The sequence below is a fragment of the Thalassophryne amazonica genome, chromosome 8 (assembly GCF_902500255.1).
Source record: "Thalassophryne amazonica chromosome 8, fThaAma1.1, whole genome shotgun sequence".
Lineage (NCBI taxonomy): Eukaryota > Metazoa > Chordata > Actinopteri > Batrachoidiformes > Batrachoididae > Thalassophryne > Thalassophryne amazonica.
In genome coordinates this window covers 87378307-87399763 of record NC_047110.1, presented here as the reverse complement: position 1 = coordinate 87399763, position 21457 = coordinate 87378307, and the positions used below count along the sequence as shown (strand labels likewise).

At 39.5% G+C, this 21457-nt stretch overlaps 1 protein-coding gene across 3 annotated transcripts in view; it reads right to left on the bottom strand.

Annotated features, from left to right (window-relative positions):
- The window catches only part of nap1l4a (nucleosome assembly protein 1-like 4a), a 101586-nt gene that overhangs the window by 3213 nt on the left and 76916 nt on the right, over nt 1–21457 (bottom strand). For all 3 annotated transcript variants that reach the window (XM_034176890.1, XM_034176888.1, XM_034176889.1), the window contains 7 exons: nt 19868–19954; nt 16845–16979; nt 11552–11623; nt 10710–10849; nt 10408–10553; nt 239–258; nt 12–131 (listed from right to left, as the gene is read on the bottom strand). In XM_034176890.1, the coding sequence (XP_034032781.1) occupies nt 12–131; nt 239–258; nt 10408–10553; nt 10710–10849; nt 11552–11623; nt 16845–16979; nt 19868–19954 (720 nt within the window). The remainder of the gene's footprint in view (nt 1–11; nt 132–238; nt 259–10407; nt 10554–10709; nt 10850–11551; nt 11624–16844; nt 16980–19867; nt 19955–21457) is intronic.

The window sequence follows — 21457 nt, the reverse complement described above, 5'->3', positions numbered from 1 at the left end:
ACAAAACTCACGCTCTCATCATCTTCCAGTGCTTCTCCAGTGAAGTAAAGTACTGCTCTGGGAATTATTCTCTCACGAAAGAAATGGCCAATCTCAAAGTCTGTGGCTATCGTGTACTCCGAGTCTTCATCCTGAATGCAAGAACACAAAGACAACAATGCACCAGAGACGGACTGGGCACGGTGACTGAGTTTAAATGAATAAAGGATTTTCTGTGGGTGGGAAAGTCACTACATACCATTTCTGCATCTGGCAAAACTGTAAGAGAAACAACAACATACAAATTTTAAGAATACATCTCAATAGCTTTCTTTATGGCTTCAGGGGACACCAGAAGCAAGAAGGAACTGGAAACAGTATTTTAATTTGCACATTTAATTTTATATTAAACTAACCCTTTACAAAATACAGACCGTGGGCTTCATTTTCAATTGACCGGTGCACAGCCCAGTGCAGCCGTCATCATTCGTGCTCAGATGTCATCTGTCATTTTTATGTCCAGTGCCCGAATCCTCCAAATCACGATGCCACTTGTGTTTGTGTGGGTGTGTTGGTCTAAAAATGAGCTGTGGCTGAGTGCAGAGCAGGTGCACTGATAGTATCAATCACCAGAAATCATTTGCACCTTAGACAACAAAAAGAGAAGTACAATTCAGTGTAGCATAGAGTGCAACATTCAGATGCACCATGCATAAGCAGGCACACCTGCACCTATGGGGCATCCAGATAGTATTCACAGTGTTGCACTTCTTCCATAATTTTTGTTGTTACACCCTTATTCCAAAATGGATGGCATTCATTTTCCCCTCAAAATTCTACCCACAATACCCCATGACTGTGTGAATTTTTTTAGATTAAGGGAAAAAAAAAAAAAAAAAAAAAAAAAAAAAAACCACAATTAAGAAAGGGTATTGATAAGATTTTATTGATGCCATTATCGATTCTGCTTATCGATCTGATTCCTTATCGATACCTCTTGTGAATTTTCTGTGTACTAAAAGTACGCTTCCCAGGTTTTCTATGTCAGCAACATTTTATTGAGTCTTAAAGTATATAAATATGAAATTGGTCACTGGATCCTTGATCTCTGGACAGAAGTAAAAATAAAATCTGTAGTTTGTCAAAAGCATTTCCTTTCAGACATTTTGGCATGAATGTCTCTCCATACCTCTGCAAGTCAGCACAGGACATCTCATTTTGGGAGAAAAAAACAAAAACGTTTTGATCGATTGCAGTTTGTCTGCATTACATTTGGAAAGAGGTGTCAATTGATTTAAACTGTTTTGCTTTTAAGTTATTAATTTTGACTGGACTATCATTCTAACTTGACTCAGCAGAGAGCCGCGCAGCGTTTGGAGCTGTGTGAACAGAACGAAGGATGATTCTTGTTTCTTTCTCACAACAAGACAGGAGTCTCAGTTAGTGACTTTAATCCACACAAAAGTGACTCATGATTGACATATTCAGGGATGAACATGGTGAAAAACAAACAAACAAAAACAAATGCTGTAACCCAAAATTACCCCCCCAACACCACCCGCACAAAAATGTTTGAATTCTAGAAACTCTTAAATGTAATCTGGGGCTATTCCAGACAATAAACTGCAGTGAGTGCAGCATCCATTTTGGTGAGAAAAAAACCAAACTTTCCTTATTCAAATTCATTCCAGTAGTATTCTGCTCTTACTAGGATGCAGCAGTTTTCTAGCTTGGCAGATAGTTCTGGAGGAAATCACTGAAGAAATTAACAAATTGAAAATATGGTTTGACCAAAACAAACTGTCATTAAATGTGTAAGACTCACTAGGTGTTCACAGGAAACACATTTCTTTCTTTATTTATTTATTTATGTATGTTCATTGTTAGTTGGTTTTATATTTTCATTTTGTGGACGGATGAAAGCAAGACTGTTCTTTTTTAGTCTTGGGGCCGCAAGCAGTTTGTCAGACAACCCCCAAAAACTGAATTCAAGCAACAGTACACCATGAAGACAGTGAAGCATGTAGTCAAAAGCATCATGATATGGGGATGTTTCTCATCCTATGGTGTCAAACCCATTTATCGCATACCAGGGATCATGGATCAGTTTGAATACATCAAAATACTTGGTCATGTTGCTTTATGCCAAAGAGGAAACGCACTTGAGTGTTTCAACAAGACAATGACCCCAAACATAGTGGCAAATGAGCAGCATCTTGGCTCCAGACCAACAAGGTAAACGTTATGGAGTGGTCAGCCCAACCCAAAGACCTTAGTAAGAGTCCATGGACATTTGAGTCAAGACTTAAAACCTATTTTTATTCTTTGTTATGAATAGTTTATTTTTTAAAATCTGTTTTATTCTTTTACTTCTGTTTTTAATTATGTATTTGAATTTTTGTTCATTTATTTTAATTTTTATGTTGAACTGTTCTGTGTGAGGCGCCTTGAGACGGCTTTTGTTGTGATTAGGCACTTTATGAGCGGATTAAATTGAAACTGAACATTTTATTGAGTCTAAATAAATATGAAATTGGTCACTGGATCCTTAAATTTTGGACATAAGCTCTACATGGTGGATCCTTGATCTCTGGACATAAATGGAAAAACAAAATCTGTAGTTTTTGTCAAAAACATTTCCTTTCAGACATTATTGGCATGAATGTCTTTCCATACATCTGAGCTGAGCTCTTGCAGGTGGTTGTGCTGCACGTCAGGATGTAATTCATGAAGCGTGCGGGACGTCTCAGTTTGGGAGGAAAAAACGTTTTAGTCTATTGTATTTTATTGTCTGTATTACAATGTCTGGAAAGAGGTTTCATTTTATTTAAAGCAGCGATTCGCTTTGACGTTAATTCCGACCAGACTAACTTTACTCGGCAGAGAGCGGTGCAGTGCTTGGAGCTATACAAACAGAACGGAGGACGATTCTCGTTTCTTGACTGCAACAAGACAAGAGCCCAAGTTAGTGACTCAAATCCACACAAAGTGACTCACGATATTTTAATGACTTTGAGAGGGGTTAAGAAGCGGACTTGCCGCTTCTGAAGAGCAGTGAATCAAAGAACCAACGAGCTAGTGGATCGAAGCATTGCTTCACTGGTTCTAGCTTCAAAGTGGAGTTGCGCTGCAGAAACGGTTGATTACAGACCCGCTGCAGGGTCTGTAATCAACATAGCGGAATGATCATTTTCCCGACAAACACCCTCAAAAACAACGGCCGCTCTGAAGGACCGATAAGGGAATCGTTAAGCACAAAGGCTATTGATATCAATGGATCGAATCATTTCTTAACGATACTCAAAAAGAACCGGTTCTCGATACCCAACCCTAGTCCAATAGTCCTGGACTGGAATACCTGTTCACAGATGAAAGAAGTTGGTCCACTCAATGCAACACAGATGTTAAGTAGTTCTCTCTGAAACACTGGTTACACAACTAAATATAAGTTCAGTGATTCACAGAAAAGCTAAATCTACAAACATTTTCCAGTTTATACAGTAAATGTTTGTGTTTGTAAAGAAAAATACAGACACTTCTATTTTTGAACAACCTAATATATTTTCTTCACTTTCTATAAAGAAATAGATTTGATAAGGTTTTCTTTATGTTTTGATTTGGAATAGAATTTATTCACTTTAAAAAAAAAAAAAAAAACGCACTTATTTTGAACACAACTGTATAAGGGAAAGGTACATTTCCTTGTGGACAAGGCACAAGCTACCACCAAATGCTTCCAAACTGCTGGAAATTAAGAATCAATGTTTTCACTGGAAATCATGATTAATTAGAACCATAACCAATGTAAACACATCCATCTCAAAATTATTTTTTACATTTTGACTGCATAATGTTACCAGTGTTTGAACACTAAAATTCAATAATTATTCCACCATAACTTTGGTTTAAAAGTGATTCTTTCATCAGCAAGTAAAAGAAATCAAATATATATTAGCTTAACATAACCAGTCTGCTCTGTGTGTACCAGTTTTTGACCCCATCAGATCTCAGAAGTAACGCAGAGTAGGTCCTGACAAGTAAGTTTGTGTTGTAAATTCCATCAATGTGTAAGTTCAGGTGGGGTAAAGCTATCAACATTTTAATTTAAATCTGTTCGACCACAGGGATTTAATGCATGACTGGTGTAAGCACAGTGGTTTAATCTGAAACCCTTGTGTTCCATGGTGGCTGTTATGAATGAATTTGAATGAATTTATCTGGCACACAAACTCAACAGTAACAAAAAATGTTAAGAGTTGAGAGCTGTTACGAGTTAACTTGGCAGTCACAGGTATCACAAATAGCTTCTATAGAAACCAAGTACACAGAAAGTCTTTATTTTCATCACTATTGTCAAACGATAGGTCAAAGCCCGTTTATGGGCAGCAAATACGCAAATGACTCATGACATCACAAAATGAGGTCAAGTTACCCACAGGACATGACCTTAGTAACAAGACACCAACCACCACCATACGGACAATAAACCGACTAAAGATGTTAATGGCTGGTTCGTTGACAACCTTGCCTAGAGCAATACACCTGAACAATACACTTGACAGAGTCCTATTTATACTGACCAATCATATGCCAAGCCTGTTGGAAAACCAGAAGGACAACAAGCTGCTCAGCCAGTGAGTGACTAGGTTCAATTTATGAAAGACAGAATAAGCCTGGACATGTCTGACAGGAAGACTGTCTACACAATGCTTGTTATTGAATAGCAGTAGATAATGTATTATTAAAAAGGACTAAATAATAACACAAAAGAGAAGCTTTAAGCAAAATATTAGATTCAAAGAAAGAAGGGGTTAATTATAAAAGTTGCTCAGGTTGAGAAATATTCAGTCTGCTGTACGGCTGAGTCATACCATGGCACAGACGAACCGTGTCATCAAATCATTCAACCTCATTCTCACAAAATGGAGCCGATCAAAAGATTTAAACATGTGCAATTTACAAGTTAGATTTAGATATTAAAATCTGCTTTTCAATTTGTGCAAACAAAAATATCCCCAAAACAATCTGTCACATTAAGATAAAATTAAGTGTATACTATACTGTAGCAGCCACATATTTGGCATGGCCTTAATCATTCCCACTTAGTTAAGGATTAAAAAACTGCCCACACCAGTACGCTATAATTCTGCATTAGTTTACTTCCAATCAGTTAAATCACTAGGATACAGTGGAGGATAGAGCTTTGAGAGACCTAGATTTTGACTTACCCTTTCTGTCCTTGACCTTTTGACCTCTAGCTATGCACTAATTAACCCAACTAATAAATCAGTGTTATGTTCTTGTAGTAGACTTTATAAGCTTTGTATTGATACCAAATATGTTGGAATAAAATTGAAGAAACATTGTGAAAAATGTATTTATATTTTCCCTACCCCTAATTTCAGGGCAATTTTTATCCTTCCCCCCCCCCCCAAAAAAAAAAGACAAATCACACTTTAAGTGGGAGATTTGCCCGAGCAGGCCTCTGAAATCCTATGCAGGATGGCCCAATCTACCAAAAAATGCCAAAAACAAAAGTATGTCATGATGTGACACACCTGCTCTCCACCTGGGGGCCTTGGCACCCCTACTACTACAACAGTCAAGCAGGTTGGTGTGAATAAATCAACTGTGGGAGCAATTGTAAGATGGTAAATGGAAGACATACAAGACCAGTGATAATCTCCCTCGATCTGGGGCTCCACGCAAGATGTCATCCCGTGGGGTCAAAATAATCATGAGAACGGTGAACAAAAAAATCCCATAACTACAACCCCTGGCAAAAATTCTGGAATCACCGGCCTCGGAGGATGTTCATTCAGTTGTTTAATTTTGTAGAAAAAAAGCAGATCACAGACATGACACAAAACTAAAGTCATTTCAAATGGCAACTTTCTGGCTTTAAGAAACACTATAAGAAATCAAGAAAAAAAGATTGTGGCAGTCAGTAACGGTTACTTTTTTAGACCAAGCAGAGGAAAAAAATATGGAATCACTCAATTCTGAGGAAAAAATTATGGAATCACCCTGTAAATTTTCATCCCCAAAAATAACACCTGCATCATATCAGATCTGCTCGTTAGTCTGCATCTAAAAAGGAGTGAACACACCTTGGAGAGCTGTTGCACCAAGTGGACTGACATGAATCATGGCTCCAACACGAGAGATGGCAATTAAAACAAAGGAGAGGATTATCAAACTCTTAAAAGAGAGTAAATCATCACGCAATGTTGCAAAAGATGTTGGTTGTTCACAGTCAGCTGTGTCTAAACTCTGGACCAAATACAAACAACATGGGAAGGTTGTTAAAGGCAAACATATTGGTAGAACAAGGAAGACATCAAAGCGTCAAGACAGAAAACTTAAAGCAATATGTCTCAAAAATCGAAAAATGTACAAAACAAATGAGGAACAAATGGGAGGAAACTGGAGTCAACGTCTGTGACCGAACTGTAAGAAACCGTCTAAAAGAAATGGGATTTACATACAGAAAAGCTAAACGAAAGGCATCATTAACACCTAAACAGAAAAAAAACAAGGTTACAATGGGCTAAGGAAAAGCAATTGTGGACTGTGGATGACTGGATGAAAGTCATATTCAGTGATGAATCTCGAATCTGCATTGGGCAAGGTGATGATGCTGGAACTTTTGTTTGGTGCCTTTCCAATGAGATTTATAAAGATGACTGCCTGAAGAGAACATGTAAATTTCCACAGTCACTGATGATATGGGGCTGCATGTCAGGTAAAGGCACTGGGGAGATGGCTGTCATTACATCATCAATAAAAGCACAAGTTTATGTTGATATTTTGGACAATTGAAAGGATGTTTGGGGATGATGAAATCATTTTTCAAGATGATAATGCATCTTGCCATAGAGCAAAAACTGCAAAAACATTCCTTGCAAAAAGACACATAGGGTCAATGTCGTGGCATAGGGTCAATGTCAATGAGCAGATCTGATTTGATGCAGGTGTTAATTTGGGGGATGAAAATTTACAGGGTGATTCCATATTTTTTTCCTCTGCTTGGTCTAAAAAAAGTAACCGTTACTGACTGCCACAATCTTTTTTTCTTGATTTCTTATAGTGTTTCTTAAAGCCAGAAAGTTGCCATTTGAAATGACTTTAGTTTTGTGTCATGTCTGTGATCTGCTTTTTTTCTACAAAATTAAACAACTGAATGAACATCCTCTGAGGCCGGTGATTCCATAATTTTTGCCAGGGGTTGTACATGGAGGGACCTGATGAATGACCTGCAGAGAGCTGGGAGCAAAGTAACAAAGGCTACACACTACTCAGAGGGACTCAAATCCTGCAGTGCCAGGCATGTCCCCCTGCTTAAGCCAGTATGTGTCCAGGCCTGTCTGAAGGTTGCCAGAGAGCATATGGATGATCCAGAAGAGGACTGGAAAAAGATCATGTGGTCAGATGAAACCAAAATAGAACTTTTGGTAAAAACTCGAACTCGTGTTTGGAGAAAGAAGAATGCTGAGTTGCGTTCCAAGAACACCATACCTACTGCGAAGCACGGGGGTGGAAACATCATGCTTTGGGGCTGTTTTTCTGCAAAGGGGACAGGACGACTGATCCGTATTAAGGGAAGAATGAACGGGCCATGTATCGCGAGATTTTAAGCCAAAACCACCTTCCATTAGTAAGAGCATTGAAGATGCAACATGGCTGGGTCTTCCAGCATGACAATGATCCCAAACACACCGCTCAGACAACGAAGGAGTGGCTCCGTAAAAAGCATTTCAAGGTCCTGGAGTGGCCAAGCCAGTCTCCAGACCTCAACACCATAGAAAATTTGTGGAGGGAGTTGAAAGTCCATGTTGCCCAGGGACAGCCTCAAAACATCACTGCTCTAGAGGAGATCTGCATGGAGGAATGGGCCAAAATACCAGCTACAGTGTGTGCAAAGCTAGGGAAGACTTACAGGAAACATTTGACCTCTGTCATTACCAACAAAGATTATGTTACAAACTATTGAATTGAACTTTTGTTATGACCAAATACTTATTTTCCACCATAATTTACAAATAAATTCTTTAAAAATCCTACAACGTGATTTCCTGGATTTTTTTCCCCCTCATTTTGTCTCTCACAGTTGAAGTGTACTTATGTTGAAAATTACAGACCTCTCTCATCTTTCTAAGTAGGAGAACTTGCACAATCAGGGACTGACAAAATACATTTTTACCCCACTGTATATGATTACTAGAATCCACACTCCCAATGCTGCCCACTAAACGTGAATGTCCCTTCAAGGACAGCGACATGACACCTCCTAACCGGGCAAAATACTGACGAAGTTCCCGGATGTTCATACATTTTCAATGGGGATTCGTGACTGAACACTCAGGAAAAACGCTCGCAAAATACGTGCTAAAATGCCATTCTGACCTGGATATCAAGCCAGTAAAATGTGAGGAAAGTATTAAACTTACTCTGACACCCGCACATTCCAAAATATTAGTGTTGAAAGCTGCATAGATCTGTGCTGTTAAACTGCGCTGCTGGGCTGAACCCAGCTGCTGCTGTTTTCAGCATAGCGCAGCTCCTAAAACCATTACGAAACATTTATATATATTATATTTTTACACAATTATCCTTTATTGACCAAGTTTCATTCATGAAGTAAGTGGTGTGTGTTCACATCTCTGCGCGTCTAAGTGTCATCCATGTCCTCAGATGACACAGGCACGGCCAGGAAACACACCTGTTTATCAACCAAATGTAACAGACAAAGTGACAATAACCAAGACCACTTACTTATGCATGGAAGGAAATATTGTCTCCCTTGTTCCTCTGTTTGTGGCTTTGCCAACATATGCAGCTTTCTTGCACATTCCACCTGTTTCTTGACGAGACTAATAGAACTTCAATGAGCGAACTCAGTAAACTGCACTCGTACCCAGCAGAGGACGACCCCAACCAGTGACGTCAACCGGAAGCGCCCTCCACCGACTTCAGCCAATGGCGATTTACATGTCAATTTAGCGGCAAATTTGATTCAAATAATATTATCTGCACTGTGGTCAAACATTCTGCAAGTGTATAAATAACAATTTTTACCAAAGAATGCACAAACAAATTCTCAAAAAGCATTTTTGTTCCCCTTTAAGTTGATGCAGCATTTCAAACTGTAAACGAAGGAAGCTTCATGTTTGAAGTTGCACTTCAGTGTAAAATACATGCATCCTGCTGACAGCACTATCTCAAAGCAGGGACTTTGGCTCCACCTGGTGGCATGTTTTGCATAGTGTATATAAATAAGGTACACAAACAGGAATAGGCCGATAACCTGTTATGGCTGTATTGTGCCGCAGGAACGCTTATGAGCACAGACCAGCTCTAGAGCAAAGCTGTTAGCAAGCAGCAGCGGATTATCCGTGTTACAGTATACTGTGGTTTCACAATGCCATGCTTCAAAAAACCATGAAGATGTCCTGTTCAACGGTATGAGGTTGAAAAACAATGTGACATCATTACATTCAGTCAGAGAAAATTGCACAGCTAACACCTCTGTATAAGTCCAAAGCAGTGTGGGAATGTTTTGGTTGTTTAACACATCATGATTAGAGGAAAGCCACATAAAGCACAAAGTGTGATTTTGAAGAGCAACTGCAAGAGAAGACAACACACCACACCAGCCACAGCTCATTGCTGATTTAAAGGTAGGGTTACTGTTGAAATAAAGAGGGAGATGATCTATTTGCAAAGACTGGTCTGGCATCAATACAATCACCGACTTACTGATGCAGTCTACTTCCCTGGGACTGCAATCTGCACATTGTGTTTTAAACTACCTACACTATATATAGTTGAGCAGAAACATTTCTGTCACCAAATGTTCTGCCAAGGTCTTGTTACAAACACCAGTGTAGATGGGCACCAAATTAGAGTCTGGTCTTCATCAGCTTTCTTCTTATAATTAAAAGCCATTACTGACATATTTCCTTTATCTTAAAAACAGATGGGTAAAGTTTAGATTTTACTCATGTATATATCACTTTGAGGCAACTTATGTTACAATCTGGTGCTGTATAAATATCTATAATTGAGCAAGTTAATGCATCTGAAGAACCAAAGACAGGAAAGCCAACAGTTATTGTGATCTGAGGTAAGACCATTTACAGCAGAGGTCTCAAACTGATTCCAGAAAGGGCCAATAGGGTGCAGGTTTTCTTTGCAACCACCCACTCCACCAGGTGAATTCACTGATTATATCACTTTGAGCAGATGGAATCAGTTAATCAGTGAATTCACCTGGTGGAGTGGGTGGCTGCACCCTGTTGGCCTTTCCAGAATCAGTTTGAGACAACTGGTGTACAGCAACTATTATAATGTTACATTAAGACCTGTAAACAAATACTAATTTCATTCTTTTTTTTATGTAAAGGGTGTCTGATTCTGTGTCCTTACCTTTGACAGGGCTAAAGAAATTGAAGAATGAGTCATTGGGGACCTGTTTTGTAACAGTGCGGACGGTGCCGCGCCCTTTATGCTTCTGCTTCTTCTTAATAGTTTTGACTGTAACATCCTTCCCCTTGTGCCAATCTATCTTGCAGCTAAAGAGAGGAAATGTACAAAAGGTAACAACAAAGCAGAGATAAAACGTGGGATAAAGTTACATTAAAAAGATTTCTGAGGCATGCAATAAACTATTTTTTACTTGTAAGTTGAAAGCAACAGTGTAACAAATGTTTACTTCCTCCGGTTCTCACCCTTCACAGTCAATGATCTCTGGCCCTTCAAATGAAAATGGTTCTGATGCATCTGGCTCTGATTTCATCTTGTAGACTTTTGTGAGGATTGCATTGTTGAAGTAACCATTGGGCTCAAAGTGGAACTCCAATGTGAAACTCTGTCAGACACAAAGAAAGAAGTTTATTTTTATTACAGTGACGATGACAGATGATGTACATTTGTTTTCTGCTGAAGGAAAGCCTTCAAATACACTTTGCATTTAAAATACACTCACCGGCCACTTTATTAGGTACATCTGCTCAATTGCGTGTTAACAAATAGCTAGTCAGCCAATTACACAGCAGCAACTCAAAACATTTAGGCATCTAGACATGGTGAAGAGGATTTACTGAAGTTCAAATCGAACAGAATGAGCAAGAAAGGGAATTTAAGGTACTTTGAATGTGGCATGGCTGTTGGTGTCGGACAAACTGGTCTGAGTATTTCAGAAACTGTTGATCTACTGGGCTTTTCACACACAATCTCTAGGGTTTACTGAGAATGGTCCTACAAGAGAAGATATCCAGTGCGTGGCAGTTGTATAGATGAAAATGCCTAGTTGATGTCAGAAGAGAACTGGCAGACTGGTTGAATGAGTGACTGCGTGATGCCATCATGTCAATATTCACCAACATCTCTCAGGAATGTTTCTAACACCTTATTGAATCTATGTCATAAAAAAAATGAACAGTTCTGAGAAAAAAAAGGGGTGGTCCGATCAACCCGGTATTAACAAGATCTACCTAATAAAGTGGTTGTTGAGTATACATTCCATTTCACATTCTGCAGTGTCATGAGTGTATACCAACTTGATACTAACCATTGGCTGACCAGGTTCAGAAAACTTGACTTGAATATCTTTCAAGTGCTTAAGTATGGGTTCATCATGCTCCTGATGGAAGACAAATCAAGTCAGACATACAAGAAGCATCACGTGTGGCCCTGATGCACTAATATATATATGAGGGTAGGCTGAAAATTTCTAAGGCTCACTATAATGCAGTTAATGCATTACTCCTTCATGGGGAACCTTGTAACTTTTCAGCCTACCCTCGTACGTGTACACACACACCCACACACACAGTGAGGAAAGTATTTGAACACCCCGCGATTTTGCATGTTCTTCCACTTAGAAATCATGGAGGGGTCTGAAATTTTCATCTTAGGTGCATGTTCACTGTGAGAGACAATCTTAAAAAAAAAAAAAAATCACAATGTATGATTTTTTTTAAATAATTTATTTGTATGTTACTGCTGCAAATAAGTACTTGAACACCTACCAACCAGCAAGAACTCTGGCTCACACAGACTTGTTAATTTATCTTTAAGAAGCCCTCTTATTCTGCACTCTACCTGTATTAATTGCACCTGTTTGAACTTGTTACCTGTATAAAAGACACCTCAATCAATCACACTCCATCCTGTTCACCATAGTCAAGAGCAAAGAGCTGTCTAAGAACACCAGGGACAAAACTGTAGACCTGCACAAGGCTGGGATGGACTACAGGACAACAGGAAAGCAGCTTTGTAGAAGACAACTGTTATTATTTATTAGAAAGTGGAAGAAACAAGATGACTGTCAATCTCCCTCGGTCTGGGATGCCATGCAAGATCTCACTTTGTGGGGTAAGGACGATTCTGAGTAGGGATGGGTATTGATAAAATTTTATTGATAGATACCATTATCGATTCTGCTTATCGATCCGATTCCTTATCGATACCTCGTGAATTTTGTACTAAAAGTGGGCTTTACAGGTTTTCTATGTATTTCATTAGAGTCTTAAAGTAAATAAATATTAAATTGGTCACTGTATCCTTGATCTCTGGACATGAATAAAAATAAACAAAACGGTGTTTCGCTTTAAAGTTATTAATTCCGACTGGATTCTATAGTTCTAACTTGACTCGGCAGAGAGCCGCGCAGTGTTTGGAGCTGTGTGAACAGAACAGAGGACGATTCTCGTTTCTTTCTCGCAACAAGACAGGAGTCCCAGTTAGTAACTTTAATCTGCACAAAAGTGACTCACAATTTCACATATTCAGGGATGAAAGTAGTGAAAAACAAAAAAAGCTGAAACCCAAAATTACCCCCCAACACCATGTGCACGAAAATGTTTGAATTCTAGAAGCTCTGAAATGCAATCTGGGACTATTCCAGACAAACTGGAGTGAGTGCAGCATCCATTTAGGTGAGGGGAAAAAAAAAACAAAAAACTTTCCTTATTCAAATTCATTCCAGTAGTATTCTGCTCTTACTAGGATGCAGCAGTTTTCTAGCTTGGCAGATAGTTCTGGAGGAAATCACTGAAGAAATTAACACATTGAAAATATGGTTTGACCGAAACAAACTGTCATTAAACTTAAATAAGACAGGGATGAAATGGAGGTGTAAGAGTCACTAGATGTTCACAGGAAACATTTATTTCTGTATGTATTTATTTATGTATCTTCACTGTTAGTTGGTTTTATATTTTCTGTTGTGTTTTTATTCAGGTTCTTTGTCTCTTTCTCTAAAATTGTATATAATCATTAGATTAGTTATTATTACTACTATTGTTGTGCTTGCTATTATTACTAATATATAAACAAAAACAAATTAAAAAAAATTACAATTTGTAATACATTTGACTCTCACGTACAACAAACACTTGACAGCTGCAACTGCTTAATGCTAACTTTAACATTGAAAATGTCATAGACATGCTAACATGTTAGCATCGGTCTCGTTTATAAAATAAGTTATAAAATACATCTATCAGCTGTTTCAGAAGACCATAACAGGTCAGTTTAACATAAAAAAGTAAATAATACTCACAGCCATATGCTCTTTAGGGTTTTAGTGAGGGAAAGCAAAAGAAAAAAATTAATCAACGAAGCAATGATCAAAGCACTGCTTCGATCTGCGAATCACTGCTTCGATTGGTTCAAGGATCAAAGCAAAGCCTCACTGCAGAAAAGTTGATTACAGACCCACTGAAGGGTCTGTAATCAAGGTAGAGAAATTATAATTTTCTTGACAAACACCCCCAAAAACAATGGACACTCTGAAGGATCGATAAGGGAATCTTTAAGTAAAAAGGCTATTGATGTCGGTGGATCGAATCATTTCTTAACGATACCCGAAAGGAACCAGTTCTCGATACCCATTCCTAATTCTGAGAACGCTCTGAACTACACGGGAGGACCTGGTCAATGACATGAAGAGAGCTGGGACCACAGTCACAAAGATTACATTAGTAATACATGATGCTGTCATGGTTTAAAATCCTGCAGGGCAGCAAGGTCCCCCTGCTCAAGCCAGCACATGTCCAGGCCCATTTCAAGTTCACCAGTGACCATCTGGATGATCCAGAGGAGGCATGGGAGAAGGTCATGTGGTCAGATGAGAACAGAATAGAGCTTTTTGGAATCAAATCCACTTACCATGTTTAGAGGATGAGAACAACCCCAAGAAAACCATCCCAACTGTGAAGCATGGGGATGGAAACATCATACTCTGGGGGTGCTCTTCTGCAAAGGGGACAGGACGACTGCACCGTATTGAAGGGAGGATGGATGGGGTCACGTATTGCGAGATTTTGGCAAACAACCTCCTTCCCTCAGTAAGAGCATTGAAGATGGGTCATGGCTGGGTCTTCCAGCATGACAATGACCCCAAACACAGCCAGGGCAACTAAGGAGGGGCTCCGTAAGAAGCATTTCAAGGTCCTGGAGTGGCCTGGCCAGTCTCCAGACCTGAACTCAATAGAAAATCTTTGGAGGGAGCTGAAACTCCAAACCTGAAAGATTTGGAGAAGATCTGTATGGAGGAGTGGACCAAAATCCCTGCTGCAGTGTGTGCAAACCTGGTGAAAAACTACAGGAAACATTTGACCTCTGTAATTGCAAACAAAGGCTACTGTACCAAATGTTAACATTGATTCTGACAGGTGTTCAAATACTTATTTGCAGCAGTAACATACACAAAAAAAAAAAAAAAAAAAAAAAAAATCATACATTGTGATTTCCCGATTTTTTTTGTTTTTTTAGATTATGTCTCTCACAGTGGACATGCACCTAAGATGAAAATTTCAGACCCCTCCATGATTTCTAAGTGGGAGAACTTGCAAAGTCGCAGGGTGTTCACCCACACACACACACACACACACACACACACACACACACACACACACACACACACACACACACACACACACACACACACACACGTGAATTGTATTTAAATTAATTCAATTTAATTAATTTATGTATGTATACACATATATAAGTGTGTGTTTTCTTTTTTGACTGTGTTACAAAAAAAAAAAAAGAAGAAAGAATTCCTAGTGGAGAATGTACCGTTACTCAGTGCCTTCAATAAAAATATTTGAAACGAGAAGATAGGACCTGTTCACGACAATCTTTTCACATATACAACCCCTGGCAATAATTATGGAATCACCGGCCTCGGAGGATGTTCATTCAGTTGTTTAATTTTGTAGAAAAAAAGCAGATCACAAACATGACACAAAACTAAAGTCATTTCAAATGGCAACTTTCTGGCTTTAAGAAACACTATAAGAAATCAGGAAAAATAACTGTGACAGTCAGTAACGGTTACCTTTTTAGACCAAGCAGAGGGAAAAAAATATGGACTCATTCAATTCTGAGGAATAAATTATGGAATCACCCTGTAAATTTTCATCCCCAAAACTAACACCTGCATCAAATCAGATCTGCTCATTAGTCTGCATCTAAAAAAGGAGTGATCACACCTTGGAGAGTTGTTGCACCAAGTGGACTGACATGAATCATTGTGGACTGACATGAATCATGGCTCCAACACGAGAGATGTCAATTGAAACAAAGGAGAGGATTATCAAACTCTTAAAAGAGGGTAAATCATCACGCAATGTTGCAAAAGATGTTGGTTGTTCACAGTCAGCTGTGTCTAAACTCTGGACCAAATACAAACAACATGGGAAGGTTGTTAAAGGCAAACATACTGGTAGACCAAGGAAGACATCAAAGCGTCAAGACAGAAAACTTAAAGCAATATGTCTCAAAAATCGAAAATGCACAACAAAACAAATGAGAGGAAACTGGAGTCAACGTCTGTGTCCGAACTGTAAGAAACCGCCTAAAGGAAATGGGATTTACATACAGAAAAGCTAAACGAAAGCCATCATTAACACCTAAACAGAAAAAAAACAAGGTTACAATGGGCTAAGGAAAAGCAATCGTGTACTGGGGATGACTGGATGAAAGCCATATTCAGTGATGAATCTCGAATCTGCATTGGGCAAGGTGATGATGCTGGAACTTTTGTTTGGTGCCGTTCCAATGAGATTTATAAAGATGACTGCCTGAAGAGAACACGTAAATTTCCACAGTCATTGATGATATGGGGCTGCATGTCAGGTAAAGGCACTGGGGAGATGGCTGTCATTACATCATCAATAAATGCACAAGTTTACGTTGATATTTTGGACACTTTTCTTATCCCATCAATTGAAAGGATGTTTGGGGATGATGAAATCATTTTTCAAGATGATAATGCATCTTGCCACAGAGCAAAAACTGTGAAAACATTCCTTGCAAAAAGACACATAGGGTCAATGTCATGGCCTGCAAATAGTCCGGATCTTAATCCAATTGAAAATCTTTGGTGGAAGTTGAAGAAAATGGTCCATGACAAGGCTCCAACCTGCAAAGCTGATCTGGCAACAGCAATCAGAGAAAGTTGGAGCCAGATTGATGAAGAGTACTGTTTGTCACTCATTAAGTCCATGCCTCAGAGACTGCAAGCTGTTATAAAAGCCAGAGGTGGTGCAACAAAATACTAGTGATGTGTTGGAGCGTTCTTTTGTTTTTCATGATTCCATAATTTATTCCTCAGAATTGAGTGATTCCATATTTTTTTCCCTCTGCTTGGTCTAAAAAAGTAACCGTTACTGACTGCCACAATTTCTTTTCCTGATTTCTTCGCGTTTCTTAAAGCCAGAAAGTTGCCATTTGAAATGACTTTAGTTTTGTGTCATGTCTGATCTGCTTTTTTTCTACAAAATTAAACAACTGAATGAACATCCTCCAAGGCCGGTGATTCCATAATTTTTGCCAGGGGTTGTACATACCTGCAGCAAATCACTCAGCATGTCCACTCTTTTGAAAATGGTGAGCCAGAACTCAGGGATGCCTTTTGGTTCTTCCATTGGCACAGCTTCTTCCTTCTTCACATCTTCAATAGCTGCTTTTTCCTTTATTTCTTCCTAGAGACAGTGTGCAGATAAAAAAAATTTAAGAAGCCAGCTGACACTGACAATAATATAAAATAAACCATTACGACTGCCAGGAGGATTAAACTATAATAATCTATACCCTGTTCTGTAAAGTGGGAGGTCCTTGGATAGTGGTGAAAGATGTTGCTCAAATTCAAACTAAAATTTGGTGAAAACAAAACATTTTGTATACACACACATTAGTGGAAATTGGGATAACTGAAAGGAGCAACAATTTCCCCCTTTTGACAAGGCATTGGCGTGCCACTTTATTTCTCCTTTTCATACATTTCAGACCTTTTATAACAGCTCAGCCCCACCAGTTAACCTCACAGGAGTTCTGACGGGAAAAACAACACAAGGGGTTGAGACAGCTTGTTGTATGCACAGCAGGAATACACATTTGCAATTACCCATGCAGGGGCCGAGACAGGAAACATCAATATGCACACCTCGGCATGATAACTGCAGAACAGAGGACTCAAGGCCCCCTCACCATGGAAAGAGACCTGGAATGGACGTCACGTGACTAGCGGCGTGCCGCACGGTGGCCATTACTAAGGGTGGAGAGAGCGCCTTGAGCCAGTTAAGGCACCTGTTAAACAGAAGCGAAATGAGGGGGAAAAAGACAGCCAGTGCTTCACCATCAAGTGCACCAACTACAAAAACAAATTCTCCAATACTAAAATGAACTGTACAAGAGCCTTAATGTAATTATGTAAAATGAATGTCTATTTTAAAGTCCTTATGTCGCAATTTAATTGATATACTGAGACTATAACTCAACGCCATAAGTTCTTTTCATTAAGCTGCGTCCACATGCATACAAATACAGAAACAAAAATGTTTAACTATATTTATGTATATATACTTGCAATGTTTAATATGATATGTACATGGTGGTCACAGGCGGCATTTAAATTTTAACAGTGTGGTTGGAGGGGATGGAGGAGATACTTTTTACCCTGAGGGTCAAAAGTAAAATTCTGAATGGCTTTATATCTACTTGGAATAAATGTTAGTAAAAATCATATATATGTTGTTGTCATTAAAAGACTAGCAATAATATTACAGTGGAAAAAGCAGCAAGGTAAATGACCACAATGGCAAGGCATATTTCAGACTTATATTTTAATACATAAGGATTTTTTATCCAGGCATGTGTGGGTTCATTAGAGTTTTTAATCAGCTTGAATACAACTAACAAGGCTTCATTTATAAAAATCCATCGAGAATTATGATGACGGGGGGGGGGGAGGATCACAGTAAATGAACAGAATGGCATATTTTCCCCCAAATTTCCACACTTTACATAAAACATTTTTTTCTACCCAGGCATGTATGGGTTCATTAGAAAGATCAATTAAAGGGCTTTAAAACAAGCCTACTTTTAATAAAATCTGTTAACAAATAGTGACAACAGAGAGAGAAAAGCAGCACAGTTAGGTCATAATTTCCCCAAATTTCTGCATTTTACAAAAACTTTTTTTTTCCTCACCCACACATGCATAGGTTCATTGGAAAGAGCTTTCAAAGGGCTTTAAAACAAGCCTACATTTATTAAAATCCGTTAAATAGCGACACTAGTGCAAAAAAAGCGGTCAGTTTATTATTGATGACCTGCACATTTCCACCCTTAGTAATGGCGCCTTCCTGTCCTGAGCAACACTAATAGATTGAGGTGTGCACGTCCATTCCAGGTTTATATTTCCATGCCCCGACACTTGCACAACTTTGATAAGGCCCCCTGCCACTTGCACAACTTTGATCCATACACTTGAACGTGCATCGTCGTGATGACCCCACCCGCTGTGTTCCTAGCTGGACGCTATGCTTTGTTCCACTGGCTGCCACATGTTGTGCACTGGACGCTGTGTGTATAAAATAATTAGTTTGTAGTGGATTAATCATTTTCTGTCTGAGTTAGCTGTTGAAAACGTCTAATCGCTTCCGGAATCACAGGGGAGCGCTCCAGCTCCTGCTTTTCTCACACGGGCTGAAGGAGATGGAGAAAGCATTTGGAGGCGTCTAAAAGGGTAATTATTTGTCAGAATTACATTCTAATAGCTTGGTAAAACAGTTGTGTTTTTTCCTTCTTGTTAGCAGCTGTATACGTATGTTTAGGATAGATTTAACATCTCGTTATAATCGTTCAGACGAGCTGCACTGTGATGTGGTGCGCTGACGCAACCACTCTCACTGTTCACTTCTTTACTTGACGAGCTGCTTGTGCCATCTCATGCACCATCAAGCACCAATGGGCATCAACATGTAGTGTTGGCGAGTAGATTGCGCAACATTCACAGCCATTTCATGTTTGTTGCATGACTTTGATGCGTGAGAGATTTTTTTGAACATTTCAAAATTCTCTTTGCACAATTGCATGCAACGGCGCACATCTAACATTAGCCACAGCGAGTTTACTCACCGGTACAACACACTGTGTACGGGTGCGTGAATCAAAGTCGTGCAAGTGTCAGGGGGCCTTCACTCTAAGCACCGGCGGCGATACAATGGTATGTGCTTCGCACATCTAGGCGTGTTACCACATATCAGAGCGGAAACACACCTAGTACATGTCCATTATGTGTTGAATGTCCAAATCCCACTTCTGGTCTTGCATACAGACTTACAACTACCAAGGTATTTATTAAAATACTGACACAGCCTCAAAACATATTTATCATGTTACCTGTTTGGATTACATATCCTATTATAGTAAATCCCTCATATACAGAAAAAAAACTATGCGGTTTAAAAAAAAAAAAAAAAAAAAAAAAAAAAAAAAAAAAAAAAACTTTTCCTTCCTAAGGAGGAGCAGCAGAAATATACTGGCAGTTTGATCAGATTTAAGACAGGTGAAATACAGCAGAACTTACAGCTAGCTCGTCTTCTTCCTCTCTGTCACTGTTCCACTCACACTCCTCATCGGTGGGTTCCACTGTTCCAGCAACAATCTCTTGTCTCTGTAACACAAGCAGACATCAAAACAAATCTATTAAACTGAGAATGATACGTGGAAAGATTTGCGAAATATCTGAATATGACCATACTATCAAAACACTGAGGTTAATTACTTTCAACCCACTGAAATTAAGAGTATGTGAGAAAGTTTACAGACACACAGTAGGGACAAGTGCATCAAGAAGACAGCTGCCGATCTTGAGGGCAACTAAGAATGACACGACGCCTGGAAATAATCATCGCCGACAAAAGGACAGGTGACGACTTGTGGCACCATCTGATTTAGCACTAAGGACATGGCTTCAGTGGGGTGTGCAGCCAGTACATTCTGAGTGCCGGTCCCAAGCCCGGATAAATGAGGAGGGTTGCGTCAGGAAGGGCATCCGGCGTAAAACAAGCCAACCCAACTATGCAGACTCAGAATCAAATTCCCATACCGGATCGGTCGCGGCCCGGGTTAACAACGTCCGCCACCGGTGCTATTGCCCAACAGGGTGCCGGTGGAAACTGGGCTACTGCTGGGTGAAGACGATGAAGAAGGAGGAGGAAAACGATGCCACGAACAGCGGGAGAAGAAGAAAACTAGAAGGGTGGAAATGAGAGTGGGGACTTTGAATGTTAGTAGTATGACTGGTAAAGGGAGAGAGCTGGCTGATATGATGGAGAGGAGAAAGGTAGACATATTGTGTGTGCAAGAGACCAAGTGGAAGGGAAGTAAGAGCAGGAGCATCGGCGGTGGGTACAAGTTGTTGTACCATGGTGAGGACAGGAAGAGAAATGGTGTTGGGGTCATTTTAAAGGAAGAGTATGTTAAAAGTGTGTTGGAGGTTAAGCGAGTGTCTGACAGGGTGATGAGTGCGAAGTTGGAAATTGAAGGGGTGATGATGAATATCATCAGTGCATATGCCCCACAGGTAGGTTGTGAGATGAAGGAGAAAGAAGATTTCTGGAGTGTATTAGATGAGGTGGTGGAGAGTGTGCCCAAGCATGAAAGAGTGGTGATAGGAGCAGACTTCAATGGGCATGTTGGTGAAGGGGACAGAGATGAGGAAGTAATGGGTAGATATGGTATCAAGGATAGGAATGGGGAAGGACAGATGGTAGTTGATTTTGCAAAAAGGATGGAAATGGCTGTGGTGAATATCTACTTTAAGAAAAGGGAGGAGCACAGGGTAACATATAAGAGTGGAGGAAGGTGCACACAGGTGGACTACATTGTGTGTAGTAGGTTAGAGTGGTAAAAGATGCACATGGTAATGTGCTAACAAGTGAGGAGTGTGTGCTGAGAAGGTGGAGGGAATATTTTGAAGAGTTGATGAATAGAAAATGAGCGAGAGAAAAGGCTGGATGATGTGGTGAGAGTAAATCAGGAAGTAAGAGAGATTAGCAAGGAAGAAGTGAGGGCTGCTATGAAGAGGATGAAGAGTGGAAAGGCAGTTGGTCCAGATGACATTCCAATGGAGGCATGGAAATGTCTAGGAGAGAGAGATGGCAGTAGAGTTTCT